General features: G+C 42.3%; 1 protein-coding gene across 2 annotated transcripts in view; it reads right to left on the reverse strand.

Moving 5' to 3' along the window:
* Positions 1 to 21094, reverse strand: part of HECW1 (HECT, C2 and WW domain containing E3 ubiquitin protein ligase 1) — a 478550-nt gene that overhangs the window by 112729 nt on the left and 344727 nt on the right. For both annotated transcript variants that reach the window (XM_088834636.1, XM_088834637.1), the window contains 4 exons: positions 18211 to 18311; positions 15060 to 16376; positions 10132 to 10233; positions 5116 to 5266 (listed from right to left, as the gene is read on the reverse strand). In XM_088834636.1, coding sequence (XP_088690762.1) covers positions 5116 to 5266; positions 10132 to 10233; positions 15060 to 16376; positions 18211 to 18311 — 1671 coding nt within the window. The remainder of the gene's footprint in view (positions 1 to 5115; positions 5267 to 10131; positions 10234 to 15059; positions 16377 to 18210; positions 18312 to 21094) is intronic.

A 21094-nucleotide genomic window follows, 5' to 3' on the forward strand; every position in this document is an offset into this window, starting at 1 on the left:
AGTGACCTTTCTTTGACCTTTATAGAGGAGTTCTGGGGACTTGCCTTGTGATCCAGTGGTTAAGACTCTACGCTTCCACTGCTGGGGGCAGGGGTTTAATCCCTGTTCAGGGAATGAAAATCCTTCATGCTGCTTGGCCAAAAATAATACATAAATAAAATAAAAAAGAGTTTTGTTTTCTAGTGTGGTTTCCAGACTACCTGCCAGAGTGATAATCTGGGTGATTGTTATAATTACAGAAACTGGAGCAAAGCTGAAATCTGCATTTGTAACAAATCTTCAGATGGTATTATCTGCATTCAGATGGTATTATCTACATACTCACTGGTCTGAGGTTTTATTTTATCTAAGGAGACTCAGCCACTCCCTCCTGACACCTGGCAGAATGATGGTTTTGCCTGCAGCAGTTACTGGGAGGCATTCCTGAGAAGGCCTCTTATGAGAAAATGTGGCAGGACAGGAATGAGCGAAGAAGCAGAGAGAAAGGCTTATGTGTGTTTAGCCCCCACATGTCTGTGGCAGGGAGGATGTAGGGAAGGTGCAGGCTGTTTGTCCGTGATGTTCCTGAGTTCTTGCTGGGACCCAAGTAGTGCAGCCTTTGGCGGGGGGGTTACTCAGTGAGCCAGTGAGAAGCTGCCTAAGGGTGTAACCTTGACCTGGGGGAGGGGTGAGACTTGCCAAAGACCAAAGGACCTGCTGTCAGAGGATCCCCTAAGTGGTTCAAGGCAGGCTGCATTTTCCAAAAGTGACTCAACTATATTTTTTAGTCCACAGGCTCTTCCAGAATCTTACCATTCTCCTGTTAATATTAAGAGGTCGAATCAATGTCCCCTCCCCTTCAAGCTGGGAAGGTCTTGTGGCTTCCTGGATGAATAGACAATAATGAAAGCGATAACTTGTGATGGAATACCGGAGCCATGCTGTGAGCAAGCCCAGGCAACATGGAAAGTCCACACGCAGGTGCCCTGGGTAACAGTCACAGCTGGGGTACCAGCCAACAGCCGGTGTCCACCTCTAGATATGTGACTCTCCAGCCCAGCTACCCTCTGACTGCAACCGTGAGATATCCCGAGAAGGGCCTCACTGAACTCATCCCGCCACGATAACCATGAGAGAGGATGACGATGATGATGACAATAATAATCAATTATTGGTGTTTACACCACTAAGTCTGGGGTGGTTTGTTCCTCAGCAACAGACATCTGGAACAGGGCTTAGACAAACCTCATGCTGTGGTCTCTTTTTCCTTCTCAAAATGCAGTGACCACAGAAGATAATTTTAATGAGTTAATATAACCTTATTTGATAGAAATGTCTGCAATTTCACAACCTGCTCCATATGTCCTTGGTTGGACCTGTGGTATCCCATACCTTACTAGGTCAGCAGCCTCAAAACCCAAGTGCCAGACCCCACTCCTGGCCTTGGTTGGAGAAGGGACAGTCCTGGAGAAGCAGTATACAGAGCAACTCATGGAGGATCACCCAGCGAGGGCAGGGCTCGAACCTCAGAGGCCCTCTTTGATCTGAAGATGAAAGGGGGTCAGAGAGCTGGTTCTCTTCTTTTTCAAGAAGAGTCCTTCAATAACCCCCTGACATTTTTTTTTTTTCAGTAAAAGATTAAATATTTATATTGCATAGAGTTTATAGAAACTGATAAGAAAGTCAACTGGAATGTCTAATTTGTAAATGGACACACAGAGGAATACAAACAAAACCAAACCAGAAGGAAAAAAAAACCCACAAAACCCTTCAGGAGCCAAGCCAAAACAAACTAAACAAAAACCAAACTAGGCTTATAAGAACAGATAATTCTCACAGGAGGAGCTAAAATTGGTAAAAGAAGAGCTCATGGAAGCAGAAGTAGACCCTCCCTCCAAGAAGTGAAATGTAAGATGCACCAAAACACCAGGAGAATTGCTTAAGTCAGTAAAAACCCACCAAAAGATGATAAGGAAGGGAGGGTGCCATTGCTGGCAGAGTGAATCTGCAGAATCACTTTAAAAAATACTTAAACACTGATATCAAATACTGAAACCACATAGATCTCCCTTGGCCTGCTGTTTTGGGAATATAACCCAAAGGAAACATGCTAAGACAATCCTTACATTTTACATGCTCTTGGGTCTTGCCCAAAATAGTGATAAAAATAAATATCCAACAATATGACAAATCAACTAAATTACATTCGTTCATTGGAACACTATCACTTAAGTGATAACTTTAAGACTATGTAGAAATATGAAAATGCTAATAATATAGTAAGTGAAAAATTAATATAAAACTATATCATTATTTTAAATATACAAAGACTGTGCATATGGAACTTGAAAACTTGAAGACAGTTTAATCTTTTAAAAAAGCTAATCCTTGGGGTATAAGATTATAAGATCCTTCTTTTTTTTTTTCATATTTAAGACTTCCATTTCTCCATAGTATAATTTTTATCCAGATAACTAAAACATCAAACTTGAGTTGACTATTTAAAATCAGACTATGTATTTATATTTTTGGTTTGTTTGAGAAGTATTTGTGAAGAAGGTAGAGTTAGTTCATTCGGGATATCCTGAAAGTGCAGGAATTAACTTGGGAAACTGTCTTGTGCTGAGTCCTGGTAAATTCTGGCCCCATCCAGCCACTGGGAGGAGGGACACAGAAGAATGAGAAAGAAGGGAAGGACAGTGCCAGTGGCAGGCACGGTGCCCCATGTGTAACGGGGCTGCAGAGCAGGCAGCCACCGGCTCTGTGTGGAGGGCTCTGGGGAGGTTTCAGGGACCACACATTAGGCTTGGATCTTTGTAGGATGGAGACAGGTTCCAGGTGGAAGGCAGGTAACGAGGGACTCCCTTGCAGTCGGAACATGTGCAAAGCCAACAAGGCCACTTGGGGAGTGGCCGAGGGCACGTGGTCACCACATGCTACTTCGTCAACTCCTTATTTTGCAGCGCACATCTCTTTGCACAAAACCTTTGCCTTTCACAGTTGCCCTGCCAGAAGTCAAAAGAAACTTCTTCTTGCAACACTGAGAAGTATTTCCATTTTGCTATGAGATAGTGACGGGTGTCAATTTCTCCTGATAACTGCAGGTTATCAAACAAATGCCCCCTATGTGTGGTCACATCTGCAATGGATAAAAGACTGACAGTATACTTTGTGTGGTTGCTGTTATCAGGCCAAATCACTGAAAAACTTTAAGTGCTGGAAGGCAATAGGCTAAAATAAGCATTGAAGAGCCTGGATACTTATCTCAAGGTTATCTAAATTTCCCTAGGTAGGATTTTTCACAAGAGCACTTTCTCAAATTGCTTGATTTCTTTATCTGTCCAAATGGATGCAGCAAATATAGCTTCCTGTTCATCAAATTCTGGCCTTTCTCAGCATGTTCAGCTCCACTGGAGGGCACAGGGCTTTATACACCAAAGCCCGCACACTTCTCTAGAGGCCTGATTAAGGATGAATTTGGCTTCATTTTTATGTTATACAATCTGAACATCATGAACAAACTTCCAAGTATTTTTATGTCATGGGTCAAGGTGTTTACTTCTGCTTCTGTTTTGTTTTAGTGTTTCAACTGGACCTCTCATAGATACAACCTGATGGGCTCTCCCTGTTTCTTAGTCTGATAAATACTTTACTTATCTGTCTGGCTAGACAGACCTTGAGGCTATTTCTACCTATGGCATCTGAACAAGATCTCCATGTAAAATGAGCTTGCTGTGTTCCCTGCATTTTTAGTTGCAAACACCATGAAAGGACACTCCCATGGCTTTTGGTACATTTATATACAATATGTTCTTCCTTGTAATATGATTTCTTTCTGTGGGAATAACTACAGAAATATGCTGCCAATGAACATGCTTTATGGTTCTTATTAATGACACTCAGCTATTGATGGGGAAAAATGGAAAGCAAGTGTCTTCCAAATGCTCATGTGATAAAAGAATCCTCATGATTTTCACCTAAAACATCCTCCTCTGCCTACAATATGGAGAAGGAAATGGCAACCCACTCCAATATTCTTGCCTTGAGAATCCTATGGACAGAGCAGTCCATGGGGTCACAAAGAGTCGGACACGACTGAGCGACTAATGCATGCTGTCTACAACAGCAGTAACCAGAAGTTCAACTTTTTTTCCTCTTTAATAGTATTACATTGTCCATTTTTTTCTGTCGTATAGAGTTAACTTTCAATGGATGTTTGTTATCCATAACTGTGTCCCCCAAGTCCAGTTATTTATTCTTTCTTGTCCCTCTCCACCTTTCTCCTTTACTTCACACTAGCAAAACATCAGGTGGTTATAAACGAAGTTGAGCCTGCAGCTTGCATTCCTGGCTACTAAAAGTTTCCAAGAGCCATTGCCCTGATCTTAAAGGAGCAAGATGTTGAGTATGATGCTCATACTAGCTTACAACATGGGACAGATGCTACTGAGGGTTTCATTTGCATGCTGAAAACAAAATGACATCTTTACATACTAAAAACTAGTAAAGGGCCTACGTTTCAGACAAAACAATTCTCAAAAAGTATTTTTAAATATTTCATTTTCTATGATGAAAGTTGTTTAAGAATGTATATTTCTCAGTATGTAGCAATTATGGGACTGGAGTAGGCATGAATATAGCAATTTATGAGACAGCTTTTTCTCCAGGCAGCTTTTAGTATTCTGTTAAACCTATCCTTGGAATGTTTTCAAACTGTTTCCAAACTGTTTGTGTTCCAGACCTGTTTGAGATTCTTATGACAGATATGAATGTCTGGCAGAAAAATGTGCATCCATGTATAATTTGCTTACAGTTTCTGAATGGTTCCCGGAACACTGACACCCTCAGTGAATACCTGGGTGGTGGGTGGTCCATGAGCCCCTGGCTAAGAACACCTGTGTTTGAACCTGGGCCATCAAGGTGTACAGAGGACTCCCCATCTTTAAACGACACTCAGACTTAGCTGATGTCCTGCTGCTGAATTATAAATTTAGCTTTCCAAGTACTAACTATGAGTTGGTTAATTACTTTGCAGTTTCCTCATACAATCTGAACAGAAAAGTCTAAGAGGGAATTTCATTGATCACCCTTCCCCTTTCATGGTTTCTAGGGGCTCACTGCATGCTGGTCACCCACCGCCTGTTAAGCTGCTCCATCTGCTGGATGGATCCAGATCTCCGCATCCCGTCGGGGGTGGCTGCTGCTGTGGGACGCTGCCAGGTGGTTGTGCGGTTCACGTGGTCCACATAAAAGACCCGCCCGTGGCTGTCAATGCGAGCTTCCCAGTCTAGCGCATGATAAAAGGCAAAAAGAAAAATCAAGGACAAACTACAGATCCATGTGAAACAGATAAGCACTTCCAGGTCTTCTGCAGGTAGAACTCACTGCTGGTGACTTGCTGAAGACCAAGAACTGCCCAGAGCACCTGCGTGACCTCTGAGTCATTGGCATGGAGTTGGTGTGCCAGGAAAGAGCCCACGGGACTCCGATTCTCTGCTGGACCATTTGAGACAGTAACTGGGGTTCCTCAAATATGACCTATGTTAAAATTCTAACAATTTCTAAAGACAAAGTCAAATATTTATTTCCTTCTTTAAAAAATTCCATCTTGTCAATTTTCTTGGCTACCAAGTGACAGCTGGAAGATTGGGAATGTCCTCCAGCAAAAGCTGACACACTGATGCTGAAAAAAGTCCTTTCTTTGTTAAATCTGATGGAGGATGGCTGGTTAGGAGGGAATGATGGCTCCTCTTAAAACCAGGTTTGACTACAGTTCTAAAATACTGCATGTAGGTGCAGCTTCCTATAACCTCTAATATGTCACAGCCTTAATTGATTGCCTCTTGAGAGAAAGAATTGACCCTTAGAAACTAAATTCAAAACATCCTTTGATAAGTTGTGAATTTATGGTTTATGTTCCACCTATCTGTGGCTGCCAAATATTTCTTGACCAAAACAAAACCAATCATGACTATTAACTAGCATCAAGCTTTTTACATATCTCTTTGTTGATAAATAACCATCCCAAACAGTAGAGGGAGCCCAAGATAAAGATAAATTCTTTACTTCTCAAATTTAAACAACAGCAACCACCTAAAAGGTGGAAGCACAGATGATACAGTCCATGATATACGTAGGGGCCGGACTAGGGTGATAGGATGAAAAAAATCCTTAAAACTGAGAGAGCTGGGAGTCACATGTACACACCTGAGCTTAACGAAGATGAGCTTAATGTCTGCTGTACCGAGATGGGCAAAGCTTTTAGAGTCCACATGTAAAAATATGGTGGAAATAACAGCTTCATGATAAAGTTATGCTGAAAAAATGAGTTACACTAAAGAATAAAATGCAAAAATGACTGCAAATGAGGAAAGCTGTTCAGCCTTTTAAATGAGAAAAGCCATAGCTTTTGGGAGTAGGTCAGATATTTAACAATTCTGTTGAAAAAGTATCATTCAGGTAATGACATAGCAACTCTCAATTGTTTTTAAAATAAAAAATACATTTGGTTTAGTTATGGTTTGATGTGTGCATGGTTTATCTGTTTGTGAACATTATGGCTTATGCTTGACATTTACCTGAGGGACTGCCAAATAATGCCCAAGGAAATCTAAAATACCAGAAAATACCAAATTCAGCTTATAAGACAAATTGAAAAAAACATATAGTCAGGCTGTATAAATATATTCTGGAAGGTTTTGATTAAATTTGACTACTAGATGATTCAGCTGTCAACTGTTAGTTGTAAAATTAGCTCATCGATGTAATTGTGTATTTGTATAACTATTGGGTGATTAATTGCAAGCCAAACATTAAAAAATTTCAGTGATTCCCAAACTGGCATCAATTGGGCTTTTTCTTTTTTAAACCCAACATGACTGTCATCCAACAAAGAAGGAGTGTTAACCTTTGAAGAGTATCATGCTACTTCATTCACTTGAACAAACACCTCCTGTTACTCACTATGAACTAGAGACCCGGCCAGATCCCGAGAACACATTGCTGACCAACACACACCCCTGCCCTCCAGGTGTCCTGTAGTAAAGGAAGGATTCCTTCAAAGACAAGACTCCAGTCTTATGGATTCTCCAAGGAAAAGAACTGAAGTATGGTGCAATGCTAATGATCATTTCTATGAGTTTCAGTATTTCCAAATCACTCACAGAAAAGAATGTCAAGCCAGACAGACCCACTTGTTAATATATTAAACATGTGGAAGGCAGAGGGCTAATTAAACCTCTCATAAATATTCTGAAAATAATAGCTAAGCATAATTAGAGATTATAACTGGGTTTTCTGGGTTGCTTTGTAAAGAATTTACTTTCAAATACTGTATAAACCATATTGCATTAAGAGAAAATTTCTGAATGGAACTTCAGCCTCAGCATGTCAATGCACTTGGCTTTGTGATACCAAAACAGACTCCTGAAAAGGATACCTTAATGGATGACCTTGGGATAGTAGTCATTCATGTGCGTCCATTCATTTGTGACTGAGGGATCTGTCATATATTATACTATATATTTTCCACGAAGTCTAAGAACAATGTAGAGCCTCATAATGTATCCTATTTTAATTACTATACTCATAAAACCTATAAATTTTACTTTCACATTAACAAGTGCAATATCACGTTTATAGTCTGGGCCTTTCTCCTGAACTTCTGTCACATCTCACTGCCTTCTTGACATCAATACCTGGATGACATTTCAAATATAACATGATCAAAACCAAATTTCAGCTCTTCCCCACCCAAACCTGCTCTATCTGCAGCCTTCCCTTTCTGTCTCAGTTAAATCCAAGTTAAAACTCTTGAGGTCATTCTTGACCCTTCTCTTTATTTCATACATCATATCCAATCTGTCAGCAAATCTACCCATAAAATATCTGTCCAGAATCTGACCACTTCTCTTCACCTCCTCTGCTCCCTGCTGGCCCAAGCCACCACTGTTTCTCACCTGCACCTTATGCTGGGTCTAAGGCTCCTATTTTTTTTCTCACAATTTAATGTCAACACAGAAAAACTTTTAAGTCCTAAGTCAAACAATGTCGAGTTTCTGCTCAGAAACCTACAATGTTCCCCTTTTATCCAGAGTAAAAGCCAAACCCTTCAGTGGTCTACCAAGACCTGTGTGAGTGATCTGGGCCCTGATAGATCTCTTTACCTTTGCTTCCTCGCTTCCTAAATCTGCTCCAGACACACTGACCTTCTCGCTGTTTCTCAAGCCCACCAGGCAGGCTGTTCTATTTGCTCAGAAAGTTCTTCCTTCCCAATACTTGGGTGGATAACTCTCTTACCACCTTTAAGTCTAGCTTCAAATGTTGCCTTGTCAATAAAGTGTACCCGACCACCCTATTTAAAATGGCAAATCAGCCATCAGTATACACTCCAGATCCTCCTCTCCCTGTTCTGCTTTTGCTTTTTCACAGCACTTAACATCTTCTAATGTGCTGCATTATTTCTTCATGTATTGTTTTTATTCTTTATTATCTGTCTCTTCCAGTCTAGACTGTAAGCTCCTTGAGGGCAGGGATCTTCACCTGTTTGCCTTACCTAGAACAGCGCCTCACACAGAATAAGTGTTCAATAAGTATTTACCCAATGAATAATTATCAGGGATGAATTCATCCATGTACCACGTGAAATTATTTAAGAAAATTTAGCTGTTAGCTTCACTACCAACTTTTCTAATATTTTCCAGTGTTACATGGACAGAAAATTGATACTTGTCTGGAAGAAATTTATTTTCACTATCAAAAGCAGCTTATATAAAGCAATTCTTTAAAACAGAATATATTATACTCATTTATATTATCTGTATGTATAACCAGCTATTACTCTTGCATGGATTGAAGGTCAATTCATGTGCATACTCACTGATAGATCTTTTGATGTGGAGAAAATGTTCCTTTCTTAGAGAGGAAATGTTATAGGTATTTTTCCAAGTCAGAAGTATCTCTAGTGACATTTATGGAACATCCATAAATCAATGTATAAAGAAAGAAATCGGGCATCAAAAGTTAAAGGACATAATGCCTATCTTGGTCTCTTTCAACAAATATAGTGTTCCTTTAAATTGATCCACATATTAAAAACACTGTTTTATCACTGATGAATTATAACTGAATAGGAGAAGAATGGTGTAAATGTTAAATGTATCATATTGTCAAGGATAGATGAATTAAAGAATAAGTCTTTCTTCTTTCAAAACTGTAATGGGTTAATGTAAGCACGGGCAAAAGAATGTAAAGAAACACTGATTCCTTGCATCCTGGAAAGATTCTGCAGTTGTAAACTTTATCAAATTTTAAAGGTTATCTTTGCTTGAAAAATGAGTTGAAACCAAAACAGGAATGTTCTAGAATTCATGAACATATGTGATGCTAAATGAATATATAATATCTGGGGTGTCAGTTCCTTCTTACAAACATAATAATGGAATATTATAAGGGCAAATTACATTGGGACAATATCTAGAGACTATCTAGTCCAAATCTAGCACTTAGCAGATGAAAAAATTAAAATTTTACAAATAAGAAAACTGAGTCTCTGAGAGATTAAGTGATTTTCCCAAGTTCAAATAACCAGCTAGATAATTATTAATTACACATTATAGTTACCAGGAGAATGTGATTGAATTCTACCGCTAAAGATGATGTTTTGCCTGGAAATCTCTAAGAACTGTAGAAAAAATTTGCAGCTGTCACATATGGGTACAATTTAGAGTAAGGAAAATGCAAGTTGAAATTTTTTATTATGTGGAGATGCTTGAACCATAAATGGTCCCATGGAGAATAATAGGATTATCCCAACTTGAACTGAAAACTAGTAAATATAAAATAGTAAAATTTGTGAAATAAGGGTCATGAACAGTTTGCAAGGACTAGTCAAGTCTTGTGAAGAAATACTCTCCATTTCAGAAGTTGAGGGCCACTAAAAATACTGGGTTATCTGTTTGAGATCACATCCTGAAACCATCTGACAAAAGAACCAACCAAACAATTTTTATGGTAGGTGCCATAATGGTTTTTGATCACATTGTAAGGTACAGAGTGGGGGAAGAGTTTGGATGTTTATATACAAAGTTCATACTGACCTGCTTAGATGTGATAGGAAGAATTAAGACACAGATTTTCAAAACTAAAGCTTACTTGGTGGAAGAGGCTCATCGATTGTTGGGTAGTGATGATGTTCAGGCCTCAAGGAAGGAAGCTGGCTTACTGGCTGGGAATTATGGAGTATAGGACATTCACCTACGGACAAGACAGTCAAGATATTCAGATTCATTCATTGCTGTGGCAACATCATCAAAAAAGCATGTCTGTAAAACAAATTACTGCAAGAAAAAACCCCAAAGAGTGGGCAATCGATTTTTTGGTTCCTTGTCAGTTTGTGACATTCAGAACCATTCATGAATGAGTGAATAGAGGGAACTATTTTTTTTTTAACTCAAATAGTCAAACACTTCATGGTTCTGATTTGTACCATAATAGACCAACACGTAGGATTGGGGACCTGAATTTTCTTGAGGGGAAGGTGGCATCAGAAAGGGACCTAGAAGAAAATGAGCAGAGCCTGAGATTAGCCCAGGAAAAGAAACTGGCCTGTTGGAGGGAAGAACAGCATTTATAAGGTCCCATAAATTTTTGGGACTGTGCAAAATGACAGCTCCTTTTTTTTATATAGATTTCATCTGAGGGCTGCCAAGAGGCTGTCTTTCAGATTTTGTGTTTGGAATGAGACTCTTAGTTACTGCCGTTTCAAGATGGGGTTAAGGAACTGATGGGCCAAGAAGATAAATTCTTATCATGTGAAACCTAGGGGCTGGGGTGGGGAGCCAAGGACCTATGGGATCTTGTGACTGTTTTAAATTACTCTTAGGAAGAAGCAGACAAACCAGGGTGTTCTGGAAAGAGAAAAGACAAGAGACGAAGGAAGTAGGTAAGAAGCAGAAGACTGAGAACTTGAAACATGGAAGTGGAATAGAAGGAAGCGGAAGGACAGACATGAAGAAATTTTAGAAATAAACATATCCACAGAACGCATGGCCCAATTATGATAGACACAGCTAATATTACTGTCAGGCAGACCTATGATGAACTGAATAGTGTTTTACAATGGAATTCCTATTTCATGATGGCTTCAGGTCTTGGTAACACTGCATGTAGAGGGGCCTCAGTACCAGCAGTTTGGGTCACATAATCAGAGTCAATTGCTCTTGATCTGTGAGGAGCTAGAAATGTTCAGGCCATGAGCCAGCCCTCAGACTGGTAACCCCCATTGCACCCCATCCTGGATTTCTCACAATAGCCCCTATTGGCCAAAGGACAAAGGTCAGTCTTCTCCTTCTTTTGCCCTTCCATGGCTGATGCAAATACCAAGTGTTCCATTATTCCGTGGTCCAAAAGAGATGAACTATGAAAACCAGTGGTTAAGATCTTTGTGGAAGCTCAAATTACAAAAATATTTCTCAAAGTGTCCATACATGGAAAGGATGATTATTTATTTTTGCTCTAGATCTATAGAACTGATTTAAAAACATAAGCAGAAGTTAATCAGGAAAGAAATTAAGTGAATTTAGCCATTTAACTTCTTGAGCTAACTGGAAAACAAAAACAGGAATGTATTCAGGAACAAAGGGTCCTTTTAAATATTAAATATATAACATCATTTCTTGTGCAGACTCTGGTGTGTGACTCACACCCCTGGGGTCCTCAGAGACTAACGAAAGTCAAGGAAGGTGCCCCTCCCGCATGCCAGCATATAGCTCCTTGCAAACTGACTCCTGTTCCAAAGCTGGGCTCTGTGTTTAGTGGATATAACACTCATGTTTGTATTTATATGTGTTTAATGTCAGAAAATGAAAAAAAAAAGAGAAAAACAATGGTACAGTTGTTATGTCACCAGCTGCTGTGTTTTAAATTTAGTTTGTTAAAAAAAAAAAAGAGAGACTTACCTTGTTGTAATTAATTCAACCAATCAGGTTAATTACTCCTCCAAGCTAGTGGAAACATAATAGTGTTGCTTGCCGGGTTAATGGAGCTGACCCCACCTTCCCGTGAACCCCAAGCAAATGCAATGATGTGACTGATGCATCTCAGCCAACGGAATGGAAGCAAGAGGAAGCAAGCCACTTCTGTTCTGCACGAGGCCGCAGCTCCACACCAGCCCCCTCAGCTCAAACACAAAGCAAGGGTCAGACCCGCTAGAACTTTTGAGAAGGAAATGTATTCCAATTTAAAAGGGAGCCTTGCTGCTCATCTACCTGGAAGAACCCTCACTCACAGGCTGTGCACTTCATAGGAATCATCTCAGTTAATCCTTCCAATAACCCTTTAGGGTATGTTCCACATTTGCACCCAGTTTACATGTGAGGTTTGGAGCAGTTAGGTAACTTGGCTAAGCTGTCATGGCTGGAAAGTGGGGAGACTGAAGATAAACCCAGGGGAGCCTGATGCCAGGGTTGAGCTCATAATCATGTTATTGATGTTGTTTAGTCGCTCAGTCGTGTCCGACTCTTTGTGACACCATCGACTGTAGCCTGCTGGGCTCCTCTGTCCATGGAATTTTCCAGGCAAGAATACTGGAGTGGATCGCCATTTCCTTCTCCAGGGGATGTTCCCAACCCAGGGATTGAACCCGCCGCTCCTGCTTGGCAGGCAGATTCTTTACACCTGGGAAGCTGCTCATAATTGCATTGTTACTTTTTTTTTTTCATTTGATCTGAAGGTTTTTAAAAACCATTTTATGTTGAGGTTAAAAAAAGAGGCACACGTGGCGGGAAAAGACACACAAAGTAGATGAAGAAGACATCCTCCACAAACTGTTGCATATGCACCTGTGTGGGTGTGAGTATATACACCTTCCTCGGCTAACCTCAGGAAAGAATTTGCAATCTGCAAAGTCACAGTGAGGGGAGAAGAGGGCACATGTGCATATAATCAGGCATACGTGTTTCTTTTGAGCGGGTGCTCTTGGAAGCATGGTGGTGAGTTGGGGACAGATCCACCACTTTGACTTCGTTAGCCCGGGGACTCCCTACAAGGGAGAGAAGAACTGGCTGTAGGAAGTCACATGCCAGCATAGGTACAGCCTTCAGGAAATCAACAGCCCTTCCCAGGAATCCTCGTTTTGCCCCTAGTAATCACTATAGTGAAGCATATATTCTTAACTTTTTTGGAGTTTACAATCTGCAAAAAATTTCAGGAATCTAGAAATTTCTTTAGAAACACAGACTTCCACTCTGGCCCTGAAAAACTTTTTCATCCTTTTGTTAAAGGGAATGGGTTCCCCACTGCTGGACTGTTAGACCCTCAAAGGCATGGGCAATATCTTTTTTTAAGTATCAATATATACTGAGTCAAGTTTCAATTACCCATGTGTGGACTGTCTTCTATCATTGGAGACATGGGTCCAGTGGCTACAACAGATTGACAGACTACAAATTCAGCCTTGTAGCTATGTGGCTCTGGGGTAAAATGGTTATTATACTTCTAAAGGTAAAAATGTTTTTTTCTTTCTTAAGAAACACCCCTTTGATGAGAAGAGTTGCTTTGGTTTTGCCTCTTGAGCTACAAAGCTTAAAATGTGTAGTATCTGGACCTTTATGGAAAAAGTTTTCCAACTTTGGTCTGAAACATCTCTGGTAGCTCCCAGTTGTGCCCTCATATGGGTATATCCCCAAATATATACTTATTATACCAAATATGATATACTTATTTTTAATTCTATTGTAATTATTGACTGCCTTCCATACATAGCATCTGACCTAGAACAAAGAAGAGACTCAAAACACCCCTATTAAAGAAAGGGATTGTCCACCCCATTCTCATACTCACGGGTGCTTTTCCATATCGTATGGTATGTCACTATGGTTTACTGTATGGCACTCTGGTTTTCTTCCTGTGTTTCTTTGTTACCAGTTTCCTCAGGCTTCCCCTTACCCTATGTGCCACTTTCCCTCAACCCTTCTTTCTCCAAAATGTAGAACTGGGTACTTTTAAGTACTTAAAATTATTTCTTTTACACTCACATACGTTCCTATAAAAATTTGCAGGTGCCAGGCATTTGCTTAGCAGACAGAAAGAAGATATGAATTCTGGCCCTTGATGAGCTTACAATCTAGAGACAATACCACTGCATGTTTGGAGGCTAATTTAAACAAATTAGAACAGCAAAATAGCGGAATCTATATTTTTTGCTTTTAAAACAGCTGAATTATTTCATAGTATCATGTGACTTTTAAGTTATTTCCCTCAATGTCACTGTCACTTGACTGGCAGGTGGTTCCCAATTCTGGATTAGGAAATGCGAGTTAACTTTATATATATTTCCATAGGGATGACTAAGAAGAAAGGTCTTTGGTTAGGACACAGAATACATTTTTAAACTAAAAAGGGCACCTGTTGGATTAGAATCTTACTTGAGACAAAGTAATTTACACATTCATGGTATCCTTCCTTTGCATTAGCCAAAATAGCTCCCCAACCCCACAAAACAACACAACACAAAACCAACAACAATAACAGAATCAAGTAGACAGAAATCATGACACATATATGTAGGCTATACATATTCATATGTACACAGGTTAAATTCTAAAACAGGTAATATCAATGTTCTTCCACTTATATTAACATTTATTGCTAATCTTCGTAAGTTGTGGGGAGTCAGCAGATATTAACATATTACCCACTTAATGTTGATCATTTTCTGCTCAGATCATTTGATACTAGCTTTGATGCTCTTGCTGCTGTCAAGACTGGAGGGTAGTATGTACCCTACAATCAGTGATTAGTTAAAACAGAGAAGCACACATACAAGTACACGCTCACAGCCAACTAGTTGTCATTCCTGGGGTGTATCTGAGCGGTGGTGGGGTGTCAGCTACCCACAGTCTGGAATACTGACATACACATAAACACATGCACACATATAAGTACAGGACAGGCACACGTGGCCACCGCAGCAACCTTATTTGGGACTGATCCTCTCCCTCTTGGTTTTAAACCATGTTGGTGAGACCTGCGTCCCCCTCGTGGTGGTGCTATTCTCACTCTGGTGGGGTGTGAGGTCTAACCTTCTCTCCGACTGCTCGGCCCCGCCACGGGGGACTCCAGACCTTCCACGGTTCTGGCCATGCTCCCATCGGGGGCGGCCAGCTCGTCTTGCCATGGCCCCGCGCCGTTCGCCGACTCCGTGTCCAGCTCTGGGCTCTGCACTGAGTCGGGCACTGACTCGAAGGCGCTGTTCTCCTCCTCCTCGTCGTCCTGCGAGGAGAAGACGGTGCTCTCGGAGATCTTGGCACTGTCCACAGAGGAGAAGCGGGTGTGGCTGGCGAACCTACTGCCGTTGTAGCAGGAGGGGCTGTAGCAGGAGGCGCTGTAGCAGGAGCTGCTGTAGCACGAGGAGCTGTAGCAGGAGGGGCTGCAGCAGGAGGCGTCGCAGCAGCTGTGGTCCCCTCCCTGCCGCGGGCTGGAGTCGCTCTCGCTCCCCGTGCTGGGGAGCGCGTCGCCATCCAGGGCCGAGCCGTTGGCCAAGCCCGAGTGGCCGAGGGGAGCCGTGCCTGGAGTGGCTCCCTCGGGGGCCTCTCCATCCTCTTCCAGGGGAGGAGGCTCCGCGGCGACCGTGTCCACCTCGCTGAGCGCATCCTTCTCCGAGGCATCCTTGAGGGTGGCCTCCTCCTCGGCGCCGTCGTCGTCGTCCGCGCTGCCGCCCTGCGCCGAGGGCAGGCTGTGCAGCAGCGTGTGGATGCGGATGTAGTGGGTCCGCGGCGTCTCCGGCTCCCCGCAGGCGGACGCGATCACCGTCTCCAGCTCGGACACAGGCAGGGAGCACGGCCTGGTTTTCCTCTTCACCGAGGCCCGCAGTTGCAGCCTGTCCTCCCCCTGCCCCAGGGCAGACACGTCCCCCTCTTCCTCCTCCACCTGCTCCTTCTCCGCGTGCCCCCCAGCCCGGCTCTCTGTGGCCCCTTCCTCAGCCACCGGCTCCCCAGGGCTGCTCGGGGCTTGACCGTCCTCCAGCAGCCCCGGTAGGGCCGCCTCCCCTCCCAGGTCCAGCCGCTCGGCCAGTTCTTCTGCACTTAAGGCGGGCTCTGTGTCCTCTGGCCCGGGGACCAGCAGCTCCCCAGCACCCTCAGGCCCCACAGAGACTGTGCCGTCATCTCCTGCCTCGGTGGTACCTGCCGCTGCCTCAACCAGGCTGGTAAGCTCCAGGCTCTCGATTCCTGGAGGGCCCACAGTGCTGCCCTGGCTCGGCTGCTCAGGCTTTGGGGTCCCTGAGGGCTCTGGCGCATCACAAGGGGGCTCCCCACAGCTGCGTGCCACCAGGTTATTCATGGGGCTGTCCTGAATTTCCGCAGACTCAGGCTCGGTACTCAGGGAAATCTCCTCATCATCTGTGGACAAGAAGAAAATGTCACTGCAGTGTTAGTCTACTCCCGAGGATGTGTGAGCATCTTAGGGATTTCTACCTTAGGATATTGCACGGAGGGGTTGATGAGCGTTTCCCATGGACCAAAGCTCTGCTAAAACCCATTTTGTAAGAAATGGTTCTCCTTATGCAATCACGATGTATTTGAGAATTCTGTTTCAAGGGAGTTCATTTTTTGGTCAAAATGCCCAAATCCTAATGCTACCCCGTTCTGGGCACAAAGTAGGTGCTCAATAATGTCTGCTATACGGAAGACCTCAGAGATGAGAGGTGGGGTTTACAGCTCCTTGTTGGCTTCAGGCAGGGCTAATTATACTAGTTCAGGGTTTTTCCTATGGCTGAGTCCCCCAGTGTGGCAGAATGGGGTTCTTAGGTGACCAGAGAGAAGGAAAGGGGGCAACTACAGTCATTCAGTGGCTCAGACTAGAAGCCTCCCCATATCTGGAGAATACTGAAGCGGGAAAGCAAATCAGGTCTCCATTCCAAGCACCCATCCATGGAGCAGCAACCATGGCTCACCTCTGCCTCCCCCCAGTTGCTCTACTGGACCCCTGCCAGACGTGGATTCCCATTTCAAGCCCTTGTGCTATCCACTCATTGAAGAAAAACAGTCTCTCTGGTGCACTGTAAAGCTATTCTTACTGCTACACTGAAGGAAGAATCAATTTTATTTTCAGGATGTAGGAAAGGCTGGATGTGAAAGGATGAAACAGTCAAGTGTTTCCTTACAATCTGCTTTGTAGATTGGGCACAGAAAAGTGCAACTTTTGTTTGACGAGGGGGCAGTGACAAACTCCAGATCCTGATTCTCAAAAGCCTTATTAGCTTTACTGGAAACTCATAAATGTGTTGCCAATAAAGTTGTGGCCACTCACAACTCTCGGCATGATCTCTACCTGTGAGGGGGCTGCCAGAGAAGAGTCGGAGTGGGATTATGAGGCATCTCGTCAATCTTATTTGGAAATATGTTTTGGCTTGAAAAACTGAACATGGGATGATTCAAAAGTTTTCTGTCCGATTTACAATATTCATTTTTCCTGTGAGATTGTAAAAATCCACTGAGTAATCACAGTTTGACAATATGACATGTGTCACACTCATTCATTCATGTATGCAATGATTCAACATCTATTGATTAAGTTCTGTGTGGGTGTTTGTGTGTGTTAGTCACTCAGTCACGTCTGACTCTTTGGGACCCCATGGACTGTAGCCCACCAGGCTCCTTTATCCATGGAATTCTCCAGGCAAGAATACTGGAGTGGGTAGCCATTCCCTTCTCCAAGGGATCTTCCCGACCCAGGGATTGAACTCGGGTCTCTCACATTGCAGGCAGATTCTTTACTCTCTGAGCCACCAGGGTATTGGGAGTAAAATGTTAAGTTAGATATGGCTCCATACTCATGTTGACTTCTTTGTCAATCCCCACTCCACTGTCTAACCCTCTATCTTTAGGTCACTGGAACGAAGAGAAGCCTGTCAATCAAGAGGACAACAGGGACTTCCCTGGCAGTTCACTGTTTCAGGCTCCGTGCTTCCACTGTAGGGACCCAGGTTCAATCCCTGGTCAGGGAACTAAGATCCTAGTCTTGTGGCACCACCAAAAAATACAAATAAAAAGGAGGATAGCAACCTGGCTTGCAGAACAGATCACTGGCTTCTGGGCCTCAAATGGAGAAGGCAGGTAGAGAACCACAAAACCTAGGACATGTCTGGAGAGAACCATGGTTATTATATTTTGGAGAAAGGAACCACTCTATGACACGAGGCTAGGACAACACATGAAATACATGCCGAAATACCTGGGTGGATGGAGGAAGTGATCTCAAATCGGAATTGCAGCTGTCCACTCACGTGATCTGTTGGAAGCCTACGGCCAAGGGTGTAGCTGACCACCCTGTCCCTAGAAGGAAATAAGCACCATCACAGATCTGGTAAATACCTGTTCTCCTAAAGACCACACGCTATGCCAGCAGGTGAGGCACTCAAGCCTAGGGAGGCCCTGATATTAGGAGGTGATGTCTGCTCAGGACCATACAAGATGGTCCTAAGGAAAAGATGGGAAAGTACATTTGCTCAACAGCAATGAAAACATCAGTAAAATCCTTATCGAATAATCTAAGGCAGGGATCAGTAAACTACAGTCCATGGGCCAAATCTGGCTCATCACTTGTTTTCATAATGCTATGGGCTTTTTACAGTTTTAAATGGTTAGAAAAAGAGCAGTAGAAGAGTAGCGTTTTGTGACATGTAACAATGATACAATATTCAAATTTGTTTCCACAAATAAAAGTTTTATTGGAATGCAGTCATGCTTGTTAGTTTACTTCTTGTCTGGGCTGCTTTCATGCTATAGTTGCAGAGCTGAGTAGTTGGGACAGAAACCATATGGCCTACACAGCCTGAAATATTTACTATCTGGCCCCTTACAGAAAGTTTGCCAACTTGTGTTTCAGAGAAAAGAAGAAGAAGAAAAAGAAGACATGGATATCCTTTGCTTGCTTTTCCTGTGCAGGCTGACATTTTCCAAATAAGCCCTTAATTATGGACAGGGCCAGCAGCAGATGCTTGTAATAATCTAGCTAGATAGCTACTTACTGCTATCTATCTATCTATGGAAGGATGTTATCCTGATTCCCAGAGACCCTGTGGAGTGCAAGAAAGAGACCTGCTGCAGAGCAGAGCAAAGCAAGACTTGTGGGCTGGGTCCACTGGCCTGTGACTTCCAATTACACCAACTCCAGGGTCCCACAGAGAGACTCTGAAACTCCACCCTGGACCCTGGCACCATTCCCTCTGCTCGCCCAAGGCAATTTTTAATTACTAGGAAGACAATTATCCAGAGAGAAACCAATCTAATAGTTTGCTATTATAGTTTCATCAACAATGTGGATTCAGCAAATACAAGGTACCCTCCCTTGGCCTAAATAGGAAGAGTGACTACTCTGGGATATTCAGAAATGAACAAATCCACTCTACCCAGTAATAACAAAGACATATTCCAAAACCAGTTGTTACTTAGATAATTATGTATTCATCCCATTTATTCATTTGTGACATTCAAATAAAAAGGTAAATCACTGGCTAATAGTGTTTCAATGTTTCTTCCTAGAAAACAACAGCGCTGTGAAACAACATATATCCCAGAAGTCCACTGACTTAGCATTTCTCTTTGGTAAGCCCTGGTTTCATATTTGGAGTTCCTAGGAAGTCCACTAAATAAAGCATTACATGCAGGAAAATTAGGATGAGCTAAAATATTGACAGTCAGTATTATGAGGTAGGTCTACTATGAAAGAAATCCTGAACCCCAAACCTAGTTGGAATCAGAGGAGGCCTAAAGACAATATCAAATAGTGAGACCACTTTATCAACAAATATTTTGTGAGCCCCTGCAATGTAAAAAGTGCTGCAGGTGATACATAGCATGTAATGCATACCCCTGCCTTTAAATAGCTTATACCCAGCTAGGGGCATGAGACTGCTAGAGTTCTTTAACTATGTAAAGAGTTCCAGGCAGCGGTGATATTTCCAATATGAAGCTGAGGCTGGTGAGAATAGAGGACTTGAGGAGAGAGACAGTAAAAGGCAAGTGGCTGAGGGCTGGGATGTTATAGGCAAAGGAATCGAGGGCACCTTCCAAGCAGCCTTTATTTTAAAAGGCATACAGTTTGCTATTTTGAAAATGAACAGTTTGGAATCATTTTGTCCCTGTGTGCCATGGACAGCTTTATGTTCTTTATGTATACTCTTGTTTTAGTGGAAAATGCAAACATCTTGTTTGACATGCAACTGTAGCCTCGTAAATGTCAACTCTCTGCTATAACGTTCTGATTACATGTCCTTGTATCATTCTATGTATTGCACTGAGGCATATCCATGACCAGAGAACCATACACAGCTTTACGTGTTTTCAAATATAGTTACTATTACCTAGTGACTATACCTTACATATTATGTACAAGGATTTTTATCTGGTCAGAGGTTAATGAGAACCCTGAATATTATTTATTTATTTATTTTGGCTGCAGTCCGTGGGATCGCTAAGGGTTGGACACGACTGAGCGACTTCACTTTCACTTTTCACTTTCACACATTGGAGAAGGAAATGGCAACCCACTCCAGTGTTCTTGCCTGGAGAATCCCGGGGACGGGGGAGCCTGGTAGGCTTCCGTCTAAGGGGTCACACAGAGTCGGACACGACTGAAGTGACTCAGCAGCAGCAGCAGCAGCAGCAACATAGCATGCGGGAATCTCAGTTCCCTGATCAGGGATTAAACCTGGGCCCTCTGCATTGGGAGTGTGGAATTTAAACCACTGGATCAGCAAGAAAGTCCCAAGAACATTGAATGGACATGAATATAGAAGATACAAAATGCAGGTTATATACAACTAAACTATGTGAGCAGCATAATTGTTGTTGTTCCATAAGGATTCACGCTTTTAAAATTTTACACATTTTATCTAGCATTTTCTATAAATACTAGTGTTTTTAAGGCACTCTAGTCTAGTAACCCAGTATTTCATCTTTTTATGGAAATGTCACAAATGATTAAATCCTACGCACAAGACAGGCATGTGAATGAAATGATATCCTTCGTGGTAAAACAAATTTTAATTTCTATCTGTACAGAAAAAAATGCTGCAGTAAGGCCTTCTTTCACTAGTATCTTAGGAATTTTTACT

This window comes from Moschus berezovskii, chromosome 3 (assembly GCF_049115385.1).
Source record: "Moschus berezovskii isolate FMDL1 chromosome 3, NW_MosBer_1.0, whole genome shotgun sequence".
Classification (NCBI taxonomy): domain Eukaryota; kingdom Metazoa; phylum Chordata; class Mammalia; order Artiodactyla; family Moschidae; genus Moschus; species Moschus berezovskii.